Source organism: Brachionichthys hirsutus, chromosome 19, assembly GCF_040956055.1.
Source record: "Brachionichthys hirsutus isolate HB-005 chromosome 19, CSIRO-AGI_Bhir_v1, whole genome shotgun sequence".
NCBI lineage: Eukaryota > Metazoa > Chordata > Actinopteri > Lophiiformes > Brachionichthyidae > Brachionichthys > Brachionichthys hirsutus.
Window position 1 is genome coordinate 1,572,424 of NC_090915.1, and position 24,817 is coordinate 1,597,240.

At 50.9% G+C, this 24,817-nt stretch overlaps 1 protein-coding gene across 1 annotated transcript; it reads left to right on the forward strand.

Annotated features, from left to right (window-relative positions):
• Positions 1–708: 708 nt before the first annotated feature.
• cdk5rap2 (CDK5 regulatory subunit associated protein 2) lies at positions 709–24,816 on the forward strand. The gene is made up of 52 exons (XM_068752627.1): positions 709–959; positions 3,435–3,490; positions 4,859–4,920; positions 5,507–5,617; positions 5,788–5,864; positions 6,001–6,124; positions 6,292–6,464; positions 6,546–6,675; positions 6,784–6,837; positions 8,609–8,791; positions 8,909–9,028; positions 9,115–9,234; positions 9,336–9,428; positions 9,519–9,737; positions 9,817–9,987; positions 10,080–10,190; positions 10,267–10,404; positions 10,501–10,680; positions 10,773–10,967; positions 11,061–11,252; positions 11,385–11,514; positions 11,612–11,748; positions 11,824–11,940; positions 12,066–12,209; positions 12,292–12,404; positions 12,499–12,638; positions 13,869–14,009; positions 14,084–14,193; positions 14,298–14,441; positions 14,920–15,003; positions 15,087–15,262; positions 15,341–15,632; positions 15,708–17,052; positions 17,219–17,320; positions 17,660–17,808; positions 18,062–18,384; positions 18,472–18,704; positions 18,792–18,843; positions 19,023–19,147; positions 20,167–20,439; positions 20,709–20,834; positions 20,931–21,044; positions 21,118–21,244; positions 21,459–21,580; positions 21,649–21,834; positions 21,905–21,973; positions 22,057–22,319; positions 22,406–22,555; positions 22,635–22,773; positions 22,848–22,894; positions 23,001–23,055; positions 24,510–24,816. Exons 1-52 carry the CDS (start codon positions 907–909, stop codon positions 24,593–24,595), a joined length of 8,376 nt encoding a protein of 2,791 aa, XP_068608728.1. The 5' UTR covers positions 709–906; the 3' UTR covers positions 24,596–24,816.
• Position 24,817: the final 1 nt, after the last annotated feature.

Here is a 24,817-nt window from a genome sequence, read left to right on the forward strand (position 1 = left end):
TTCAATAAACACTTTCAATTTGTGTTTGGATTGATGCTTTCCAACTCTTTGGAATACCCACAAAGAAATGAATGAAAACCCCAATGTTTGATTGTGTGACTGCAGCTCAAACATGGATCCGTCAGAGAAGCCACATCTCAATATGCTTTCATAAATCGACAAAGAGGATGACGTCACACTAAAGTTGCATGTTATGCAATATCAAATCAAATCGAACTGTATTACCATATTGCTGTACATACAACTGTAGAGCAGGCAACATGGAATTACGTTTCCCATTGCCATCCATAAAGAACCCCCCCCAGCCCCCCAACACATCCATTCACGCATCCAAGCAGCTCATTCCCCTCGTAATTGATTTATTACAGTATTATTTTCTACACGCGTGCCATTTCTCTTTGAACTGATAAACACCAATGGAACAAACTGGCTTCTGTACTTTTGACTTTCCGCCCCGCCCCGCGTGTTTGTTTTGGCCAATCACTTTGTTCCTGTATCCACCCAGATTAATGCTGCCTTTCAACAGTAGGAAAAGTTAGCATTTTATTGTTTTAAAAACACATATACATTATGCGATCATATTGAACACATATACATGTAATATCATTTTTACAAACTTATAATACCATACGCTATGTGATTTTGTCACTTTATTTGGTTGTATTAATATTTTTACGGCTTTATTTTGTGTCGTCTGTGGTATCCCGTTGGAAAATTAAGTAAATTCCAACACGAATTGAACGTGTCACAAGTTTCCGACGTCCACCATGGTGACGTTTACTCTATCAAGATGGCGGTAGCCTGGACTATTTTGAATTCCGTCCCGCTTGTTGAAGTCTTCATTGCGTCACGTCGGTAAAATGTCCTATTGTTGTGGAGAGAAAACAAAATAACGTGAACGCTAGCATGGATTCTGTGGTGGGGGACGATTTGACGCTCCCCGTTGACATCAATGGAAGGTAAAGTAGCAACCACAGCTAGCGAGCTAAAATTAGCTTGTAAGAGCTTTGCTCCATAACGTTCTTTGCTTGTATTTTTGTAGGTCATCTGACATTTCGATGATCACGAAGTGAAGTATATACGTAGCAAAAATGTTAATACAAATGAAAAAAGAAAACTGATAACTCGCTACCTTAACGTGAGAAAGGGCTTTAATCTATATTCTCGTCAATTTATAACTCTAGCGCTAACATTGATTAGCTAGCGGAATGAATATCATCCTCATCAGTAGTACACGGTATTTTGTGTTTAAATGGGTATAAAAGTGGTACAACTAGGTTAGCTAGGTTTTATGAAAGTTAGAAATAATATCCAACCCGATGAGAGCGGGTTGGAAGCAGAGTCCCGGTGCTTAGCGGCAGCATTGAGTACCGCGCTGGCTTTTATGGAGCTCCCCGCAGGTTGCTATGCTGTTCGAAGGCTCGCTTTGTTGACATGTCGTTCACTCGACGGAAGAAAGCGGAAATTCTGAGCGCTCGCTTTCAGTGTCTCGACCTGCCTGCCCTTGACGCTAACCCGGGCTGTGTTGTGTTTCTGCGTGGACCGTGGACCTTTCTGCGGTAGGAGGACTGTATTGGCTCTGCTCCCCGTCGGTCCGTTAGATTCGCGTTTAGATGACGTCCTCTAGCACCTCTGAGTCTGCGGCGTCCTGGCTTGTTTCCGGGGGCAGCTGATCATCCAGGTGCTCAGCGAGCCTCAGAAATACAAGACGTTAGCTGATGCGTGTGCTATTCATGGCTTCTTGGTGTTTCTGAAACCCGAGTCACAATTTAATTTATTGCATGTGTCTTTACAAACTGTAAGAGCCTTTCTTTCGGTGCTTCTTCATCGAACACAGCGTGATATTATTGGCAGCTCTTTTTCATGTTTTTCACTGTCAGCAGAACAAAATGTGGTGAAAAGCGGAAGTGACTGTTTACAGGCTCGTTGTTTCCACTGGGTGCTTCAATGACAGAACTATCAGTAACGTGGACTCACACAGAGGAAGGTCTTCTGTTCTCATGACAAAGTTCAGGCTGGGTTCTTTCTGTCACGGCTGTCCTGCATGTTCGTTTGCAGCCCTTGCTTTATGCTGCTTTCTTTTCCATTTACACAGGAAGTGTTGCCTGGCGTATGTAATCTGTGATGTCGCTGTCATCGACATGTTTTTGATGACCTTCCGTTCAGGACTGTTGTACTTCTGCTGCTTCTGTTCTCCGTTTGACAGTTTCACATTCAGGTAGGGTCAGGTTGGCCTGAAAGAGTCTGTCAATGTCGTGGCACAGGTTGTTTAAATAAAGATCACATCATAAAGCCGGGAGACATTTACTCCTGTTGGTGCTGAGTAGTTAACTGGCTTTGGTCCATTCTCGGCTCCGATGTCACGTTCCTTCCTGTTAATCTTGCAGCGACACGCTTCGGGTTGAAGAAAACAAATGCATGAATTAAAATACAAATGACAAACAAGAGCTTGATGATGATGATTATGAATATATTTATTAGGTAGAATGTTAGATAACAAGTACAGTCAAACATCCTGTCTAAGAGGAGCATTTCTAAAAAGCCCTTGCGGTCTTGTTTCCGTTGAAAGTCCTTCGTACATAAATCATCGCTGTTTAACAATACAGTTCTTAATGCTCTGAATTATGGGCATGTCTAGATAGCTGTACTTCCTGTAGTCAGAGACCAGGAAACGCGTGAGACATGAAGAAATCTTGTTGAAATTGTATTCTTTCTTGAGGAAGAGGCTGGCTGTTCCTGTTCCCGAAGAGGTTTGGGAGGAAGAGCTTATAAAATTAGACACTAATATCAGGGTCAAAAACCACGAGCTGGGGCCAAAATACTGTCGTTTGTTTTTATTTTTAGAAGTCAAGAATCCTTCTGTAATTTACATATATCTGAACATTTTGCCTCCTAATCCTCAGTTAACAGCAGAGAGGTTGATTTGTTGTTGTGGTGGGGTCACAACCCTGCTCCGTTTGTGTCACTGTGATCCAGATGTGCGTCGCTGATGTCGTGTCGCGTCTTTGAAAGCCGCCATTGTCCCGTCACTGTGTGCTGCTTCCTAAACGGGGTCACAGTAGTCTGCTTGTCGGCCATCTCCGTCCACTGCATTCTGTTTACTTTCCCTCTGTCTGAACATGAGAGCTGGGCTGCCCACGGCACATGACACACACACGCACGCGCACGCACACACACACACCGAAGGGGCTTCTGCCAGAGTGGATGTATATGAGGCAGAGAGTCGTTCTTAAGCTATTTATGGAGTGTTCTCCGGGCTCGGTGGACCCGGTCAGTGTGAGTATTACATAAACACCACGCAGTTGTGTTCTTAGCGAGCCGCAGTAATTATTGTGCGCGTAGAATTTGTGTTGGTTCCCTTTGATTTGTGAAAACTGTAAATGATTTAGCCGCGTGAATAGAATGCGTCTCTAACGACATGACTCTCTCCTCAGCTGCAGACTGCCAGACTCCATAGATGCTGGAGAATATTCCACCGGCAGCATGACAGGTGCTGTAAAACATTTTGTTCTCTCCTGTCTGTCGGCCCCGGGTGGATTCATTAATGAATGAATCCCTGCTGTGTGTCTGTCCCACCCTGAGACGAGGGATAAGCTGCATGATCTTAATGACCTAATGCTGCTTCTAATTTGTCGCCAAGCTTTTGGAGTACAACAACAAATATACTTAAGGCAAGAAGAAAACATGGAAGGGTCTTACGGATGTTTAGATGCACTGTAATTACAACATTTTAATGTCAATAGAACCCATTTTGAATCACTTAAATTGTGGCAAAGTCTACGTAAATGTGCCTGAAATGTACGTGCAGTGTAGTGGGTATCGATCACCCTCATGATTAACTGTTTGGAGATGCGAAACAGCATCACAGAAGATGGAATCAGTTGATCAGTCATCAAATTAATCCAGTTCTTTCATTGATGTATCGCCTCAACTCCTCTAATCCTAAATCTATATTATACATTTATTAAGCCTAATAACCTGATTTTAAATGAACCTTTTCCCTGTATCTCAAATGTGATCGGTTTAAAAAGCCCATAAAATAAAATAAAAGCTCTAATTCAAAGAGCGATGAGAGCAAGCTGGACGGTTTCCTTTCCAGCCTTCTGCCTTGACCTTTTCTTGCCCCGAGTTCCTCCCCAGTAGTTTGTTTCATTTCAAACAGCCGACAGCAGCAGGTTTACGAGTCTCCAAGCCTGTGAAAATATCCTTCATAGTTCCTACGATGTCTCCCAAAGTGGAGAACCCCCCCCCCCCCTTACGCTGAGTGATCAATATGACCTGATGCCTTCACCTGTTGCCAATGAACTGTTTATCTGTGGAATGTCTTAAACGGGTTTTAGGAGCGTTTCACAACTTTCCTGATCTTCTGTTGCTTCTCCAAACATTCCTGAAACATGATGCGTTGTTCAGTCAGAATGAGCTCAGTCTAAGTTAATGATGTGTCTTATACTGTATTTATATCAGGAAGGATTATCACATTTTATTTCATGCATGCGTTGCCAGTATCACAACCTTTATGGCGTGGCGGTTCCACACAAACACGCCGCTGATCCTGATCATTACGAGGGGCGGTGTAGCTCCTGCTGTCAGACCGTCAGACGTGGAATATGGGCTCAATGTTGTGCAACGTGTTGTCGACCAGTGTTGCATGATCAGCTGTGGGCTGCTCTCAGCCGGTCTGAGCGGGGCAGCGCTCCAGAAGTGACCTCGCCTCCACTGCCTCTGCAGGGGAAAACGTTTGAGCGCTGTTTTTATCGCTCTAAAAGACGCCTGATGGGTGGATGTTGTTCTCGATAGCGGGGAAGACTCTTGGTGCTAGAGAGAACCTGGATCAAATGAAACATGCATTGTCTTCCAGCTCCATCCTTCCCTGACAAGACGTCTCCAATCAAAGCTCTCACCATGAAGGACTACGAGAACGTGAGTGATTCATGTCACGTGACATTCTGTTTGTTAATGGATGCAAAGGCTGAACAGACGGACAGATTTTAAGATCCTCTGAGTGGAACCAAACCACACTAGCCATTGAAGGAGCTTCACCAGTCAGGTGTGTGGGAGGAGGATGCAGGTGGGCTGGATCCCACGTTTCAGCATCAAAGTGTGCTCCGTTGCTTTTGCTGCCCGGCGTGGCTGCATGATTAGACCGAGGGTCCAGCCTCGTTCCTCCCCCCTTCACCCGTCTGCCCTTCCCCCATCGCCAGATGTATGACATTCTGAGCCTGCAGCACAATCATGCATAGCCCACTTCACACACATTCACTCACATGAAGCATGAAGTCCTCCCTTCGTTGCAGCAGTCACTGTACGATCCCCTCTTCTCTGCCACGTGAGCGGTCGTCCTGCGTTTCTGCACGGGTAAAGCGCTCTTCTGTTGCTTGATGTGTCCTGACCCAGTTAATGGGTCGAAGAGTTGAAGCTGGGCTGAAAAGGATCAAAGCAACACACACACTATTGGAAATCATTTATAATTTGACTGCCTATTAAAATGTTTGTTGATCATCCACAGCAAATTACTGCTCTGAAGAAGGAGAACTTCAACCTGAAGCTGCGTATTTACTTCATGGAGGATCGCATGCAGCAGAAATGTGACGACTCCACCGAAGACATTTTCAAAACGGTGTTGTAGTTTCTTCCATTCCTGCTCACACATTTGTGTTTCCAGTTCTAAAATAACCCTCGGGCTGCTTCGCGAGGACAACGTCAGAATAGTTCTGCTCTCTCTATGCCAGTGTTCTGTGTTTTTCGTCTCCTCTGTTCCGTAACGGACCGGATGTCGTTCTTTTGTAGAACATCGAGCTGAGGGTGGATTTGGAGTCGATGAAGAGAGAGCTGGCGGAGAAACAGGAGCTGCTTGTTTCTGCGTCGTGAGTAGCGTTTCCTATGAAGCTCAAAAACAAGATATTATTAGACAGGAAGACGTTGTCATGGTTTCCAGCAGTCCCTGGCACCTTTTAAGGTTTTAGAAAGTAGACATGGAAGGTTGAAAATGCTTGTCTCCAGCAAAGCGTTGGAGAGCCTGGCCGGTCGGGATCCGGGAGACCCCCATCGTGTGAGAGAGCAGGCTCAGAGAGACATGGACGCGCTGCGGGACGCATTCAACAAGAGGACAGCAGACCTGGAACAGGTGAGTCCAAACACGGCAGTCGATTGGGAATTTACTTCCAAGACCTTTGTTAGTTTGTAGTTAAATAACAATGAATTCTTACCTGCATGATTTCTAACAAGCTCCAGGGTTCACAGAAACCGAGCGTGATGCCAGCTCAGCTCATCTCTGTCATGTCTCATGTTCAGTGTCTCCGGATGGCAGAAGGAGAAGTTGAAAGGATGGCATCCATTGCTGAGCAGGAGAAGCTTAAGAATATCGACATGGAGAAGCAGCTCCAAGCGCTGTGTCCACCGAGCACCTTCACGCCGTCCCCCGTCCCAGACCGAGACCTGCAGCAGGCCCTGCAGGACAAAGACGAGTAGGGACACAAGACATGACTGTGTTGATATGTTGGCGTTCTTCCCTCTGTAAAAACCTCAGAGCTCATTTTTTCATCCAGTATCATCAGAGAACTCCAGGTCACTTTAAAGAGTCAGGAAGCTGCGAGTCATCAGGAGACGGGCGCCCCATCAGCTGATCGTGTTGAAGAGCTTTGTGATGTCATCGCCAAGAAAGACCAGGAGCTCCAGGTTTGGGTTTCATATGTTGCATCGGGGAGAGATCATGTTGAGACGCTCCGGTCGCCTCTTTTTAGACGTGTATTATGAGAAATGACATTTTCATTGTGTGTTTTCCAGGCGCTGAGGAAGGAGCTCCACAGAGAGGCGGATCGGGCAACACCAGATCCTCAGGTCAGTGTTACGTCAACTTCCACGCTAAATCTCATTGGCCGGCGACACGAACTCCCAGGAGCCACGCGTGTGCTGTCTCTAACGACTGAATCCTGATCCTCTGAAACTGGAAGTCTCGCAGACCGACTGGATGCTTCTGTCACGGCACATTTCAGAGGCTTGTCTGAACACGGCGATTTGTTCTGCCTTTGCTCTTTGGTCTACTTTTACCAGAAGTTGATTAGCCTGAAAATGATCAGACGTTTATACATTTATTGTCAATCATCCAATCATCAATCAATCATCCTGTGATGATGAGCCAGAAGCTCTTCCTCATCTGGCCTTGACGTCTGGACTTGGCTTACGATGCTCAGACTGGATTACCATGCTGTCTGGAGGCAGTTCCTCTGAGAGCTATTTATGTCCATCCTCTTTATCAAAGCAGGAAAAATAGTGCAACCTGACAACGTTTGCTCCATCTGGGTAAACATGCATGGACGGCGGAGGACTTAGAAAAAGGGACAGTGTGGTTCGTAGGGATGGTCCCGGGGCCCGGCAGGACATTGGAGTGAGCTCTCTAAATAAAGGCGCAAAGTTTGGCAGAAATAATAACCAGGAAAAAACCTGCTCTAATATTAAAGCCGGGCAAAGATAAACTATAAAGGAGTGATTTGCTGGAGGAGCACCTGAATGAGCCCGACTTCATAGCTGACGTCCTTCTCACAGATCAGTGAGACAGAGACGGAGCATTTGAGCTGATAGAATGTGTAAGGGAGAGAGGAACAGAGGTGGGAGCGGGGATTATCCGAGGCTTAGCGCTTATAGTGCCCTCGTCATTCTCCTCTCGGCTTCGGTGGTGGATGCAGCGAAAGAGACTCGTAGATGGCGGTTCCACGGCCGGCGGGCTGACCGGGAGGACACTGGGCAGACGGTTGGACTCATTCTAACAGAGGGAGTGTGGCGTCTAAGGATACAAGGTGCTATGAGGGACCCCTGTCGCATATGTGGCGTTCGCGTAGTGGGCAGTCAGAGTCGCTGGATCTTCAGCTCGGCAGCAAAGAGGAAACTGCAAGTCATCTTGTCCCGCGTGTTGACCAGGGAGGTGACTCGTGACGGTCACGGAGAGTTCCTCTGCGGGAAGTGCGTGTTTCAGCTGGAGAAGGTGGTGCAATGTGATGTGGACATCAGCCAGCTGGAGGACGAACACAACGCTCGGATCCAGAAGCTGCAGGCGGAGCGAGACCACCTGATCCAGTGCGTCGTCCACATCTACAACAAACACAACCCGAGCCCTGACGAGAGGGACGAGGAGCGCACCAGCTGGAAGACTCCTCTCCGGCCCTCTGATGCTGAGGCTGAAGGACAGCAATGTAGCGTTCGCATGAAGAGGTGCGTGAGTCTGGATCACATTGCTAGTAAAGGGTCCTTCCCAGGCCGCTTAGGACTTAGGAGCAGCAGGCCGGGATCAGCAGCAGGGCTCGACTGTTCCCTGAAGCGCGTTAGCCTTCGAGGCACGAGCCAACGTTCACAGAGCATGTACCTCGACCTCGTCCTGCGTAAGGGCTTGATGTCCAGGCCTGGTTTCAAAGGCCGCTCTACGTCTTTGCAGTCCCTCCATCGAGACGTTGCTTCAGATGCCCTTCCGGATCCTCCAGCGAACGTCAAACACAAGGAACCGAAAACGTTTGCCTCTAGACGCAGTGCTGCTGATGAACCAGGAAGAAAGGCTCAGGCTAAAGCGCTGCGCCACAGCCCCTCAAGCCAGCCCTCTGTGATCTCCGACCTGATCCAGCTCCTGCGCTGCATCTCCAAGCACCATGTGTCCATCCCTACAGGAAGCCACATCCCTGTCCTGAAGAGGTTAAATCCTGGCCTCAGCCTCAGATATAAACGCAGATCCAGAGACACAGAAATGGAGTCTCTGCATGAACTCACAGAGGAGTTTGCTGACGAATATGCTGCTGTTAGCCTGAAGGTAGTTCTTCCCAATGATCCCAGTAGCATCGGTAGTGAGCTGTGGGAGACAAAAGCTCTGCTGGTTAACAATCCTGAAATGAAATCTTTTTTCTGTTTTTTGTTATTTTCTCAGAAGCAAAGTGACGTCATCCGGTTGGAGTCCAGTAATAAGATGCTAACCGAAGAGCTAACTCAGGCTAACAACACCAGTGAGACCCTGACTAAAGCACTGGAGGAAGCCCAGAATCATAGCAAGGTACGCAGAGATGACATTCTGGTAATTACATATGGAATTTGTTTGAGATGTTGCTTTGTGTAAGATCCTTTCTTTAATATAAATAGAACTTGTTAGGGAACCTGGAGGAGAGGGAAAACGAACTCAACACGGAGAAGAAAAATGCTCTGAAGCGAGACAAAACCATCCAAGGTCTGACTCTGGTCCTCAGAGAGAAGGAAAAAGAGGCGAGTCCCACGAAGCCTTTAATTCATCTCATTGTGAGGATTAGGGAGGTTGATGAGACGCACCGTTATCTAATGCTCTGACACCAACCTGTGTTGCACAGATTGCAGAGCTGTGTCACGAGATTGAGGACCGGGACGATGCTTTGGCCAAGGCCAGAGAGGCGGCACATAAAGCCCAGCTGCAGAAATACCAGGCAAGTCATCGAGTCAAACTTTAAACAAACACGAACAGAAACGCACGGCTCAGCCTCTGGGAAGATGACCATTTTTCATGTATCTCTAAGGGAGTGGAGGAGCACCAAAATGTCTTAATGGAAAAGCAGACAGAGCTGGCCCAGCTCCAGGGAGCGCATCATGCCAAGGTGCTGGAAGCTCAAAAACTACAGCGTGCCCTGGACAGGAAGGAACAGGAACTGAATGACCTGCAGCAGGCCAAAGATCAGCTAGAGGTGGAGCTGGAGGACCTGCAACTCCAGAAGAAGAAGGGAGACAAGGCTCAGAATGTGAGGAAGCGGGTTCAAATAAAACCTTAAAGCTGAATATCAGCGTGTCGTTAACGCCGCTTTCATTTTGTCCCTGCAGGAGCTAAACAATCAGCTCAAAAAGCTGGGCGACGAGATCGCCGAGCGGGAGAGTGCCCTGACGCAGCAATACCAGGAACTTCTGGATCAGACCCAAAGGAAGCTGAACAGCCGTGAGGTCACCATCCAGCGGCTCACAAGCAGCCTGACGGATAAAGAGCAGCAGCTGCAGGTGACACAGCGAGTGCTCGGCTGTACTTCTATCAGCTGGAAGTATTTACAGATGGTGAGCTCTTCATATTGCTTTTCCCCCGTGGCTGTCAGGAGTACATAAACATGGTCCGGGACTTTGAACAAAGCAAAAGCCCAGGAGGAAACGACGATTTACTGTCCAAGCTGCGGCGACGTCTGAAGGATAAGGAGGCGGCTCTGGAGGTGGCTGTTCATTCGGTGTCGTCGTCTCTCCGCTGTCTCGAGTTTCATCCTGACATTCTTCTGTTGCCTCTCACAGCAAGCTCTGGATGCCGGCTTTGCTGCCATCGAGGACAAAGACAATGAGATACACCTGCTGCAGCTGTCCCTGAGAGAGAGGGAGCGAGACCTGGACAGGCTCAATAACCTGCTGTCTCACAACGAGGACACCGTCAACGTAAGCAGTCCGACGGGTCCGGAGGGACGGGATGTCTCTCCCTCATGTCTCCAGCTGGGCAGGTCGGCGCTCATTCCTTTGCATGTCCCCTTGCAGAGTTTTGACAGTCTGATTAAGGAGAAAGATTTGGAGCTGCAGCATCTTGCAAACACCTTAAAGAACCTCCAGAGAGCCAAGCAAGACGTGGAAGACAACCTGAACAGATCACTGAGGGAGAAAGACTCCATCATCAGCCAGCTTCAGCGCTCCCTAGAGGGCAAGACGAAGGACATGGATGTTGGTTAACAAAGAGCCTCGCAACCCTCGGCCCGATGTTTACGGCTGTCTCCGTAGAAACACTTCCTCTTTTCTGGCTTCCTTGTTTGCAGGAAATGGCCGAATTGATGATGAGCCAGTCGCAGACTCATGCACGGGACTTTGCTGAACAGATGGGCCAGAGGTTAAAGGTCACAGAGGTTATGTTGGCTGAGGCAGTGAAGGCCAGGGAACGGCTGGTCGTTGACAACGAGAGCGCCGTGGAAGGACTGCTGGCTACAGTCAGCAGCAAAGACCAGCTTCTCAAGGTCGCCGTCTAATCATCGGCTGAATGGGATGTCCTCTGGGGACGTTGATCTTTAAATAAGAGAGAAACAATAATAATGACTTTCATCCTGCAGGAGTCTGCAGAGCACTACAACCGCATGCTGTCTGAGCGCACTCAGGAGATTCAGGACCTACGGAAGCAGCTGTCTGCGAGCCGACAGCAGATCGTCGGCGCCGAGAAGCAGAGCTGCACCGCGGCCCAGGAGGGCTTCGTAGCGACAGCGGAGCTCCGAGCACTGCTCGCTGAAAAGGACGGCGTCATCGACGTGAGTTCCTCTCACTCTCACTCCGCCGTTGAATGGCTCTGACTAGCAAGGAGAGTTCATTCTGCAGCCAAATAATCCAGATGAATTCTGTCATTCATGCATGTCTGAGTTGTTCTCTTTATTATTTTACAGAAGCTTCTGCAGCGTGGTCAGGACAGGGACCGGTTCCTGGCCGAAATGAGGCAGAAGGAGGAGCCGGGTCAAGTGCTGGAGCTCAGACAAACCATCCGGATCATGCAGGAGAAGCTGGACGAGAGGGAAAGTGAGCCTTTTGGGACCTTTAGACCTTTTCTTTAAGTATTTATTCATCACCTAAATGTGGCTCCTAAATTTGATTGTATTTTTTTTCTGCGCTGAAGCCGAGTTGTCCCGGAGGAACAGTGAGGACAATGTGGAGAACATTCCCGTCTCCAAAAAGGCCGTCGTCCTTAAGAGGGAGCTAGCGCAGAAAACCGAGGCGCTGAACAAGGCACTGAAACGGGAGAACGAACTGATGGTGAGTTGCTGTTTCAAAAGGCCGCTTGCTAACGAGTGCTGTCGGGGGTTCTTTACTCTACTCTACCGTATCCAGATGGCCTTGGCAGAGCTGCAGTCGCTGCTGTCTGAGCTGGAGGGTCGCAGTGAAGGCCAGGCGGCTAACGTTGAGTCCCTGACTGCCACTCTGAAGACCAAGGACGAGATCATCCGTGTACGTTCCCTCCTGTCACAGCCTCAACGCGCTGAAACGTGCAGCAGCTTCGCATAAAGAGGGTTGAATCGGATTCTTTGCACTCAGTGGCCTCGTTGCTTGTATTTTGTAATGTCTCTGAGCAGGTCCTCCACCAGCACCTCGGTCAGAGAGGGGACAGGCGAGTCGATCTTACCCAGGATCAGGTCTTTGGCTTCGGCATAGACGGATCGATCCCTGGGCTCCCTCAGAGGGAGAGAACCATGATTGGTGGAGACAGCCAGCAAGAAGTAACTTTTCTCCAGGAGAACCCAGAAGCAGAGCTCAGTTCTGATGTTTGACATTAAAACCTTGTGTCTTGTCTTTTTGAAGGCTTTGCCAAACCTCTTAGCTTTGCAGCAAGAGCACGATGCTTTGAACAAAGCCCTGAGAGCCGAGCAGCAGCTGTACTCCAGCCTGGTCCGGACCGTCAAGGAGCAGGACTGGTAGGAGGAGCTAAAAGTCCTTGCAGCTTCTGGATGGCCTTGGAGGACTTGTCGACGAACCTCACGCCATGATTGTGTTTGCGTGTGTTTGCAGTGCGCAGCGGCTCCATGCTTTGCAGCTGGAGCTGACGGCGGTGCAGCTCCTCAGGCAGCAGCTGGAGGAGAGCGTCAAAACGAACGAGGAGCTGAGGGACGACCTGGAACGAGAGATTCACAGAGCCAAACTCGGGGAGGGCGTCCACACGCTGGACGGTAAATGACCTGGGAGGAGACGACGGCTCCGGGAGGCGCACATCCAGACACACCCGGCGTCCTTGTCCTCTGTGTTCACTAACAAGCACACATCCTCGTCTCTATTCAGCATCACACCTCCTCTCATCTGCATGCTCTGTCCAGTCGAGCTCACGTCTCTGTCCCTCTGAATGTAATGTTTTCTTTCCCTTCCACAGTAATCCTCTGTGTTTATCTCTCTCTAAAAACCGAATAAAGGCGGCTCCTGTCTGTTTTTCCTGTCTCTGGTTTGCCATTCCGTCTGCTTTTTGTTTTTGCTTGTTTTCGTCGTGCGGTTGTCTCATCCGTCTGTCAGCCTTCTCATTCATCCGACCTGCATCGTGATCTGGGTTTCACAGGCGTGCGGCTGTAGAGCGGCTTTTAGAAAGGCGATTACACCACCATAAACGTCATTGTCTTGTGACATCACAGCTGATGTTCCAGATGTCATCTGTCCTCAGGGAGCAGCCGTGAGTCTAATTAAAGGTGTCGTCTAAGCTAGATTACCTTCAGCCCCCCCCCCAAAGAGAGCCAGGTGTATAAATAGGTCGTCTGTAAGTAACAGGCTCACATTATCACATACCATATGTGGATGCTACATGTAGATTCAACCGAACCGTGGTGATTGAGCTCATTTCGGATGAGGCTGTATTTAGATATTACTATATTATACTGTGTATATTATGAGTATAATATAGTGCAGACAGGAACTCAGTTTATTTTCTCCATTTGTTGTTTGTCAGGAAATATAACCATAGATTAACTTCTATCAAATTTAATTCACATTATTTTGTCTTTCATCTGTTTTTAGTCAACATCTTCTATAATCCTCTAATATATATAAATCTACATTTTAATGTTTACGTTTCACACGGTTTAGTTGAGCTCTAGTTTACATGATTCACATTCAAACTTCATGCATTTTCTTCGAAGACGCATCAAATGCATCCGGTTGACTTTACGTTGGTTTAGTCTGAAAATAAGTTCTAAAGCTTTTAATAAATCGATTTCATTTTTTTTACTTCTCAGACTTCCAGTTGTTATATTCAGATCTTTTTTTTGATCGTCCCGAGCATCGTCCTGTTTAACATCTGTGTCTGTGTGAAAGGACCTGGCCGGCGTTCGGCCTCGCGGTCTCGCGATGCAGCCGCTAACCTGTGCGCCTGCTGTGTGTGAACCTCTGCGTCTGTCCAGGAATGGACCTGATCGATGCTAAAGAGCTGGAGAGCATGAGGCATCAGCTGGAGGATGCGCAGCGCTGGAACGCCTCTCTGCAGGCTCGCTTGGGCGCCATACAGAACCGCGGGGGAGGTGTCGGCGGGGCCAGCGATGGTGGTGGGTGCAAGGATTACTCTTAATGCCTCGTTCCTGAGATTCCACTCGTGTTGCATGTGACTCGTCTCTTTCAGGCGAGACGTTGAGTTTCCTTGGCGATCAGACTTCCTACATGAGTATCTGTGTGGGGGCGGGGCAAGACGACAGCCTGTCTCTGCTGTCAGCACAGGAGCTCAGGCAGAAGGTGAGCAGAAGTAGGATTTCTATCGTCAGCAGGACGCATCACCAAAGTCTGTCCTGTACAACTGAGAGACGTGCATGAGATGAGAAGGAATCTCTGGGCATCAGGTGCTGGAGCTGCAGGATTGTGTCGGCCGTCTGCAAAGCGTGAACGACGAGCTGCAGAACCGGCTGTCGCTGCTGGAGAAGTCCGAAGACGATCCTCTCAGCGAGGAGGTCCGAGACGTGGCCGGCAGCAGCTCCCGGGAACAGGTCAGAGTCCACAGAAGACATTTGGGAACATCTTTGGACTTGAAGTCATCAGAGCGAGTTCCCAAACCCAACAATGAGAATCTTTTTCTCATTTTCAAGCAAATCTCTGACCCGTTTTCCCAAGTTTCCCAAACACTCGCTAGATCCCGTGTGAGTCTTTGTCTGACATCCTTATTAGCTCCTTTTTAACTCTTGATCCTACATCTTAACCTTTGCTCTGTCCAGCCTGTTAATAATGTCTCTGCTGTCTTATTAACAAGTAGAAAGTACCCTCTAGTTCTTCCTTCACCTTTCCTAATCAGTCCCTCCTTTTTTTTTTATCTCTGTCCCATGAATTGTTCTCTCTCTTCCATGCCACATTAGACACGTCATTCCATTCTGCTGTTGCTGTGCACTGTTTTATGGATTCTGTTCCCTCATTAAGTTTTCTTTTACGGAGCCATGTGTGTCACACTCGCCTCCCATCCCATTACTCTAGCAGCTCGCCAAGATGACTCGCGTTAAGAGTTCGCATCCCTCCGGTCAGGACAAAGGGAGTCAGACAGGCGTCAGTCGAGGACAGGTATGTGGATAAATCCATTTTAGTGTAAATGCTGAGGGGAATTCTGATTTTAGGTCATTTAACTTCTAAACTATTCGTTTTAGGTGTCTGGGAAGCTTACGGTTGACGGGAGCATGGACAGTGGTCTCGGCCAGATGGCTCCGGATGGCGGCGACACTTCAGACACTGGAGACAAAGATTTGAAGCCGATGAACTCAGATGTGATGATGCTTAGATCCCTGCTGACGGATTGTGGCGCCGCTTCAATTTCACACCTCCGGTGGGTCTTCGTGTCCAGATCCTTATTTTCATTTTGTCAAATTCACCCCAGAAAGTAATCAAATGTCTTTAATTGCAGGGAGTTGCTTCTCAGTCTTCGATCAGAAAATATGGACCTCCGGGGTCTCCTTAAAGAACAGGAATCTACGGAGTGTAAAGAGAAAGCGAGCGCCGAAGCCTCTGGGAACAGCAGCGATGGACAGAACGAATGGAGAAAGAGTGCCGTATCAGCGGAGGCTGAGCAGCAAGCGCTCGGTCTGTCAGGAGAAGCGACCGCTGTTAGCACCGAGCTAACCATCAGCACCACGGATCCAGAAGCCACGTGCAAGCCACAACCGAGGAGGATGGAGCAGAGTGTCGCCAGGCTCAGGGTCGGTTCTGTTTTAATATAAGACTCCATGCTTGGAGGCAAAATGTGTGATTTTATTCTTGATTTCTTTTTGCAGGCCGGTTCAAAGTCACGCCTGCCGGTCCCCGTGAGGCTGAGGGTGGAGCTCGCCAGCGGCGGCGGGCCAACCCAGATGCACCTTCATTTAGACGACGTCTGTGGTTCTGAGCAGCAGCTGCAGACGAACCCCCCAGGGTCGCTGCAGCGCAGCACCTCCCCCTCATCTACGTTCAGAGACGCACCTTGTAGTGGGGGGCCGGCCGGATCAGATGAGGACCCTGAAGCCGAGGCGCCGCCGGATCACACTCGGTATGACGCTGCTCTCCTCGCTCAGCTGGAGCTTCTCCATCAAGAGTGTCAGGAGAAAGACGCCCTGGTCAGCAGGCTGAGCGAGCAGCTGGCCGGCTGCGAGGAGCTCCACGCTCAGCTCAAGGAGAAGGAGCGGCTCAACAGCCGGTACACGGAGGCCCTACAGGCCGCAGAATCCACCATAGCTTACCTGACCGCCTGCAGTCTGGGCGGCCAGGGAGGAGTCGCTTCAAGCACGGGTCCCGGATCTGCTGCTTCAGACGCTGCCCTCAACAGCAAAGCACTGCAGGAGGAGGAGGCGCTCGCCAAGCAGGAACCCAGGGCCTCCTCCCACACAGGAACTGCTGATTTCTGTCTGACGATGGAGACGGCCTCGCAGCAGGAGAACCAACCTTCAGGTAGACGGAGCTCAGGAGCTGCTGGAAGCGCAGTCTCCATGCAAGAACTACAGCGACACGCCGACTCTCTGCAGGAGGCTCTGTGGGACCAGAACAGGATTAACGCCGAGCTGCAGTCGTTTAAGGAGCAGCAATCAGAAGCGTCTGATAATGTCCGGGCCAATCAGCAGATCACAGACGCTCTAAGCAGCTGCTTCAGTGCTGCTGAGTCTGTTGTGGCATCTCTGGCAGCTCACTGTACGAATACGGCGTCCTCTGATAGGCCGTCACGCTCCGGCGCTGATGTCCAGATGAATCTAGACAAACTGAAGACATCCCTGCAGGAAAGGAAGGCGCTGACGGAACCCACCCAGTCATCCATGACTGGGGGGAATCGGTCCGTCTCCTCGTCTGCAACGAACGGACAGATTCATCTCGAGCTCCATAACAATCTCTGTTGCCTCTACGAGGTGTTTGGTGAAAAGTGCCAGAGGATCTCTGACCTCCAGGCGTCCCTGCAAGAAGAGAAGGTCAGGAAACAGGAGAGTCCGGATCAACGGGCGGTGCGGGAGGCCAGGGGGCTGCCCCCGAGTGTTCAGGTCCAGCTGGAGACCCTCCACAAGGCGCTGAGGGAGAAGAAGAAAGCATGTAAGAGCCTGGAGGAGAAGCTGGCCTCTGCTCTCACCAACACGTCCTCCCCGGAACCTGCACGGAAAGGTAAGACCACGAGCTCCCTGCCTGCGTCTTTAGTTGAACGGTACACGAAGAGCTCGTCTGTAAGAAGCATTTGAATAATGTCGTGAACTACGTCGTCCCAAAATTCATCTGCACCAAACCGGCGAGAAATCTTTGTTCCTAACCCGTGCATTGCTTCCGGTGCCAGTTCTGGAGCAGGATGAAAAGGGCGTGCAGGTGGATATGCAGGACCTGGGTTACGAAACCAGTGGCAAGAGTGAGAACGATAGGGAAGAGAGCAGTAGCACAGGTAGCCGGCCTGGAGACAGCCTGTCTGTCCTCCCAACACTGTCTGTCTGCATGAGGCGTGAACCCACACGGTCTTCAGCTCTCATAACCTCACGCTGTCTGCTGGGTCATCGGGCTCCTCGCTCTGTTTCCAATCCAGGTCAATATTCTGGATTGACAAAGTCTTGCATGTTCCGCTCTGGCGTTTGGGAATGTCTTTCGAGCACCGATTAACCTTCACTTTGGTTTCCTGTCTTGTTTCAGTCTAGACGTTTCCTCACACGCACTAGCACCGTTGAGCTGACCCACTCTGTGGTATTGATCCCTGTGTGATTGTGTGTGTGCGCGCGTGTGTGTCCAGATCTCGAGGGTGGCGTGAAGCCCAGCTGCAGCACCTCTAGTCTGCCGTCCCTGCTGAAACATGAGCACGCTGCGTTCTCCTCTACAGAGAACCTGGACTCCGCCTCCAGCACCCCGTACCCGAGCTCCCCAGCGCTCAGCTCGGCCAAGGTCTCCAGCTTCCTGTCGCTTCAGAGCCCCCACCGGAGCAAACGTAGTGTCTGTAGCTGGGCTCCGGGTGCTAGTTAGCATAGCTAGCTCGTTTAAGTAAATAAGGCCTGTGTTCAAATGCTCAATTTAATTTGTGCCCACTTGGAATGGAAACTTTAACCTGGTAGAGACTAGAATTTATTCAGTAACTTCAGACGTGAGTAGAAACTGTTTTTGATTTTAACTTTGTTAACGGTCTCCTGTTTGTCTGAAGGTGAGTCTGAAAAGCCTGCAGGTCTACGATGAGTTTGGCGTTTCGGAGGATCCCCTCAAGCTCCAGGGACAGGTCCGGGAGCTGAAGGTCCAGCTGGAGAACCAGACCAAAATCATTCTCCAAATGCAAAATCTGCTGCGTCGCAGCTCTCTCTCCAGCGATCTGGCCGCCAGCGCCTCTGATCCCGCAACGGTCCGGGACCAGGACCTGAAGGAGGGCAAGATCCAGGCGATGAGGGTGGAACTGGAGAGAGAGAGGACACTGAGCAGGCGGATGAGCGAGCAGCTGCAGCACGCCTGCAGCCGCTCGGCTTCACCTGCGAGGTCCGCAGCCTTTCTGACCCGACAGAATGTTTCAGTCCGACCGGAACACGCACGGTTTGAAAACGCTGCATCGTGTCTCCTCCTCAGACTGGACTCCTTGGTTCAATCGCAGGCCAGGGAGCTGTCCCAGCTGAGACAGCAGATCAAGGACAGCCGCCGGCTGGGGGCTCTGCAGCGGCGGCAGCTGGAGGAGCTGAGCTGCGTCTTCAAGGAGCTGCTGAGAGGCGGCCAAGTGGACTTCCACGTGGGAGAGGTCGTCAAGGAGCAGCTGGACAAGAGCCTGGGCATCCTGGACCGGCTGGAGGGACGGCTGGACAAAGGTAGCAGCGCCCTGCCTGCTAGCGCTAATCAGAACTGTAGGAACAGAACCAATGCTAACAGACGCTTCCTCTTCCTCTGCCCGCTAGGAGAGCCTCACCTGGATAACGAGGAGGTGGGGGCTCTGGAACTGACCCGCAGGTACGTCTGAAACGGCTGTCCTCACGTCAGCGTGTCCCCGTGACGAAGCCGCAGCCACACGCTCCGCTCCCCGGGCCCGATTCTTCTCTGCTATAATGAAAACATGGAGGTCACAGTGGGACAGACGAGGTCACGGGTGTGTCTGAGAAGTTCAGCTCCTCTTTCCTTCTGCTCCTCAGGTTGTCCAAAGAGCTGCAGGAGAAGAACCGTCTGATCCAGAGCCTGCAGACTCAGCTGAGGGGCCAGAGCGGCCCCCCCAGCGCTCACTCGGACCTGCAGCGCTCCGACGGGGGGACGGCCCACGGTGAGCAGCGCCGACCGATGACCTGCACATTCCTAGCTGTTACACCTTTAACATGTGGACTGATGTGTGTGTGTGTGTGTTGGGGAGGGGGGAGGGGGGGTACTTAATTCATGCCCCAGGCACTTATTTTCCACTCGGCGCTCCTCTGTTGCAGCAAAGCACCTCCCGGTAGGACAGGTGTCCCGTTTCAGCCCCCCCCCCCCCACTTAACGCTGCATTATTCAGACGCTGCTCTGCAGCTCAACTTTCAAATAGTGTCTCCCCAGAGAAGAGAGACGGTGAAGAGTTGCAGATTATTTGGTACCGATTCCTGCAGCAGAACCTCAGAGAACACCGGGTTCTAGTGACGGGCTCTAGTGACGGGCTCTAGTGACGGGCTCTAGTGGCGGGTTCTAGTGACGGGCTCTAGTGGCGGGTTCTAGTGACGGGCTCTAGTGACGGGCTCTAGTGGCGGGTTCTAGTGACGGGCTCTAGTGACGGGCTCTAGTGACGGGTTCTAGTGACGGGCTCTAGTGACGGGCTCTAGTGACGGGCTCTAGTGACGGGTTCTAGTGACGGGCTCTAGTGACGGGCTCTAGTGACGGGTTCTCGTGACGGGTTCTAGTGACGGGTTCTAGTGACGGGCTCTAGTGACGGGCTCTAGTGACGGGTTCTAGTGACGGGTTCTAGTGACGGGTTCTAGTGACGGGCTCTAGTGACGGGCTCTAGTGACGGGTTCTAGTGACGGGCTCTAGTGACGGGTTCTAGTGACGGGTTCTAGTGACGGGCTCTAGTGACGGGTTCTAGTGATGGGCTCTAGTGACGGGCTCTAGTGACGGGTTCTAGTGACGGGTTCTAGTGACGGGTTCTAGTGACGGGTTCTAGTGACGGGTTCTAGTGACGGGCTCTAGTGACGGGTTCTAGTGACGGGTTCTAGTGACGCCGCGAATGAAAGCTCTCACGCAAGAACAAGGATTAAAATGTTCCTTATCGTGTGTCTGCTCCTCATGTTTGCCTGTTGTCTTCCTCTACCTGCTTAGGCCGGCTTCAGCACCCTGATTGGACGGGAGCAGCTGTCCCTCCTGTAGGAGGAGCTAACGAAGACGCCACCAGACTGCAGGGCCTGCAGAGGGAGAACGGCCGACTGCAGGAGCAGCTGAGGAGCAGCGCGGATCTGAACGCCTCCCTGCGCAGCGAACTGCACCTGCAGCACTCCGTCATGGCCCAGACCGGCTCCCAGCAGCAGGAACCGGATCCCGGATCGGGACCGGGGGCGGAGCTTCCTGCTGAACGGCCTCACGCCATGAATTCAGGTAAACAGGTCGGATCAGAAGGTGAACGAGTTTCAGTTTATAACGCACGGCGTAGTGAACACAAGCAAACGGGTTCTGAATGTTTATTGTGTAGAAACAGTTTACAGATTTATTGTTTAAATAAACATGCAGGAATCTGCTCTGATTTCATGTGATCCGGATTATTCGGGTTTGAAGCCACGAGCTTTTACTATCCACTTGATGAAAGCAGTTTGCATGATGGGAAATGTAGGATGTAAATGTCAGCTTTGCTCCTTTCTGTCGCTCAGGCCTGCTGGGAGAACATCTGCAGGAGATCCGAGCTCTGCGGCAGCGTCTGGAGGAGAGCATCCGAACCAACGACCGCCTCAGGGAGCAGCTGGAGAAGAGAGTCGCCGGCGTGGGGACCGATCCCGGTAGGACCCGTCTCCTCCTTCCTGTCGGGCTGATGGTTGGAACAGAATCATCCTGTTACTGGTTTAACTGGAGAGTCTGGTTCTGTGTGTGTTTAGCAGCGACCAACATCTTCATCCACGGCGAGGAGCAAAGCCAGCTGGCCAATGAGATGCGACTCCTCTGGGGGCAGAACCAGATCCTTAAGGACCAGCTCAACGTGGAGTCCAGAGGTAGAGTCCGGCGGGGCCGATCGTCGCTCGGCCAGACGCTCCTCGATAACCTCCCGTCTTCGTCTGACTGCAGACAGGCAGAAGGAGAACGAGAAGCTGAGGGAGACTCTGGCCCGGCGGAGCGCCAAACTGGAGCAGAGCAGGAAGGAGTGTGACGCTCTGAGGCAGGAGAGCAGGAGGCTGCAGGAGGAGCTGCACGGGTACACACACACACACACACACACTGTGACCTCTTGACCCCGCTAGCCGAGGCCGACACCCAAGGCTTCTCCTCTTCCTCTTTTCTGTGGAGCGTTTTTCTTTCATTTATCTGTTCAAACACCAACCAGAAGCTACATATGGTATATGTTTCCATGGCAACAGCGTAAACCTCCTGACAGATTAAGTCCAATGCTAACGCGTGCGTGTCTTCAGGCTGCAGGTGGAGGTGAGGCTCCAGAGGGAGCAGCTCTCTGACTCCCAGCACCTCCTCCGGTCGCTGCGGGTGGAGCTGCAGGTTCATGAAACCATGAAGACGGGGGCCCACCAACACAACGGTAAGTTCAACAACAGACCGTGACAAATACCTGCCATCATGTAGGTTTGACCTTTGACCTCCTGGCAGAGAGCTGCGAGGCTCCCCAGGAGCCCGTCTCCGGCCCGGTGGACCTGGGGGAGCTGCTGCTGGAGATCAGACGCCTGCGGCTGCAGCTGGAGAGGAGCATCCAGACCAACACGGCTCTGAGACAGAAGCTGGAGGAGCAGCTGCTGAGAGGAGAAACCATCAACATCAACTACCTGCTGTCTCCAGGTAGCCCGCGCCAACGCCAACGCTAACGCCGTCGCGGACCGCTGAACGCTGCGTCTTTGATCCGTTTCAGATGGAGGACGGTCACCGGGTCGAGATGGCAGCAACCCCCTCCCTCACTCTCTTCAGAACGACCCCACCGGTACGGAAACATCGTCTGCTGCGGCGTGATGCTCGATCAAAGCCGCGAAACACGAGCCTGAACAGATGCGTTCAATGTTTCAGACGAGAACCGCGGCGCCCCCTCTGAGGCGGACGGAGGGTCCGTCAGCAGCAGCTCCGGTGACAGCGTTTCGGCCCCTCCCCCCCGTCTGGTACCAGGGCACCGGTTATGGGCCAGTCACAACGGACGCCACTTTTTGGGTCTGATGGAGGACTTCGGCGCCCTCCGGAAGCAGATCTCAGATGGCCGGAAGCTGTCACGCCGCATCGCCAAACAGCTGCAGGCGTGTCTGCAGGCGTTCAGACAGCAGGGCTCCGACAGCACGGTACCGCCGACACACGGGCTCGCTTCTGGTGCCGGTTCTGGTGCCGGACTCACTGCGAAAGCTGACCGTCTGCTAAACGCTCACAGGTTCTGCAAGAGCAGCACCTGCAGGGTTTGTCCGGCAGCGCGGGCGCCATGCAGCACGTCCTAGAGGAAACCGGCCGGCTGCTCAAACTGGTCTGGAGGGTCTCGCTGCCGGCCGGCGACACCGGAGGGGGCGGCGGCAACAACCAGCAGGTAGACGGGCAGGGGGGGGAGTCTCCCGGGGCCGTTTCGGGATCTGCAGGAAGCCTCACCTTTGTGTTCCGTGCATCAGGATGAGCTGCTCAATAACGAGATCGCCCGACTGAAGAGCCGACTGTCGCAGCAGGAGAGGATGCTGAGCGGCACCGTCAAACGTCTGCGGACGACCAATCAGCTGAAAGAGGGGATGGAGAGAGTCATCGTGGATCAGCGTAAGGTCGCCGTGCGTTTGGCTCCCGATGGCGTGATGAGGTTTCTGCTGACGGCATGCCATCCTCTCTTCCAGTGTGTTTAACCCACGGAGTGTTGCAGAAAGCCAGGGGGAACCTAGAGGTGAGCTGAACCCCCCCCCCCCCCCCCTGTTATAAAACACACGGCTCTGTGGTAACTTCTCCGTCAGTGAATCCCTCTTCTTTCTCCTCTTCTGTGAACTGATCAGACTAATTACTGTTCCCTCTTTGGGCTGAAAGGCCCGTCTGGAGGAGCAGACGAAGGTCAGTGCTGCCGAGCTGCAGCGTTTGATGCATGGTTTGGTGTTGCGTTCTGCTGCATGAAGCATCGAGCAGATCAGGGCTGAGCTGAAACACCTGAGAAGCTAGAAGGGTGCCTAGAAAAGCGCTATATAAAATCAAGCATTATTATTATTATAAAAGTCAGGGATCGACAGTCTAAAAACACAAGCATGTACCTCTACTACGTAAATACGCAGACAAAAATATATAATTATTTCTTATAAAATATAAAATCCGCCAATGTTGTTTACGTCGCAAGGCATTCTGGGAGGACGTGAAACGGCAGCGGCACCCTCGCTGCTTTAGCATGGCGGCGTTCGGCTCCTCCGTTCGGCTCCTCCGTTCAGTTCTTACAGTCTGAACCACAGCGGCAGCAAAGACGTCGTCGGCTCCGGTGCGCCCCCCCCATGAGTGCCCCCGCGGAGCGGATGTTTGCTGGCGCTCTGTGCTGTGACCGGCCGGTGCAGCTAGCAGTAAGTAGCAGCTAGCAGTAGCTACCAGCAGCAGCTAGTAGCGGCTAGCAGCAGCAGCAGCTAGTAGCGGCTAGCAGCAGTAGCTAGTAGCAGCTAGTAGCAGCTAGCAGTAGCAGCTAGTAGCAGCCAGCACACTAAAGCGCACTTCTCGCGTTAATGTGCAGCGAGATGATAAAGCGCGTTATTTCAGTATTGCTGGGCACGTTTGGACCAGCGTGGAGTTAATTAAAGGATTTAGCGCCGGAGGGAAAGCAGCCTTCGGCCGTGGAGACGGATTTCTCCTGGAATACGGTAAGCGCTGCGTTAATCAGAATGTATGTGATGCAAAGTTATCTCAGAAATTCAGGAAAACCGAAACTTATTTCTATTCGGTGAATGCAATAAGCTTCCGTAAAAAAAAAAAAAAACTCCAAAAACCAGAAAAGAATTACCTTTAAAAACAGAAAAAAAGTATTTCTCATGAATTGATCTCATTAATTCAGGAAAACCGAAAAAAGAAATCTTCAGTGAATGCAATAAGCTCCCGTAAATATCAGGCCATTTTTTAGTTGTTGGCTACTGTATGTTATTTACATCCGTTTATGACTACGACGTTTGTATATTCAGTCATTAAAGTCCATTATAGTGTCCCTTATTTCTTCATTCTCCAGTTGGCAACCCAGAATAACGTAAACATCAGCGGCCCCCAAACAAAACTAATTTTATAAGAAATAATGATATATTTGTCTGTATTTACATCCTTGTGATTTTAGACTGATTTGTCGCTTTAACGTGTTCCAGTTTGAGTTTATCATGCATGAGAAGCGGCTCCTGAGGCGGTTAGCTTAGCGCAGGTTTTCAAAGTGAAGTATGACTTGATGACTTTTGGGGACTATTCTAATGCTCAACAGATGAGTTTAAAGATGAGACGCTTGAGTCTGCAGTGTTTTTCTGTTCAGCTGTCCTCTCCTGTTGTCTCTGCAGGAGGTTCCGGACTCTGGCCAGTAGGGGGCGCTGCAGACAAAGCCGAGGAGCCCAACAGCGAGGCCTCCTCACACTGCAGCTACTAAACTGCTGTAAAGAACCGTCACCACAAACCAAAAGCCCCCCCGTCGTCTCTTAGGTACTGAAGATGTAAAATATTTTATTTTTAAAGAAGTCCCTTGTAAATAACTTTCATTCATTTTATACAAGTACATGAAAATGTATTTTATTCTGTTGTCTAGGATTGTTTGGCTTTACGGTATTTGCAAGATATCATGTTGAAACTTTAGTAAAGAAACTATTTGACA

Coding starts and splice junctions, on each gene's coding strand:
- cdk5rap2 (XM_068752627.1), top strand. CDS start 907: ATGGATTCTGTGGTGGGGGACGATTTGACGCTCCCCGTTGACATCAAT. Junction 6,676..6,783: donor AGAAAGACCAGGAGCTCCAG/GTTTGGGTTTCA, acceptor TGTGTTTTCCAG/GCGCTGAGGAAGGAGCTCCA. Junction 11,941..12,065: donor CCAAGGACGAGATCATCCGT/GTACGTTCCCTC, acceptor GTCTCTGAGCAG/GTCCTCCACCAGCACCTCGG.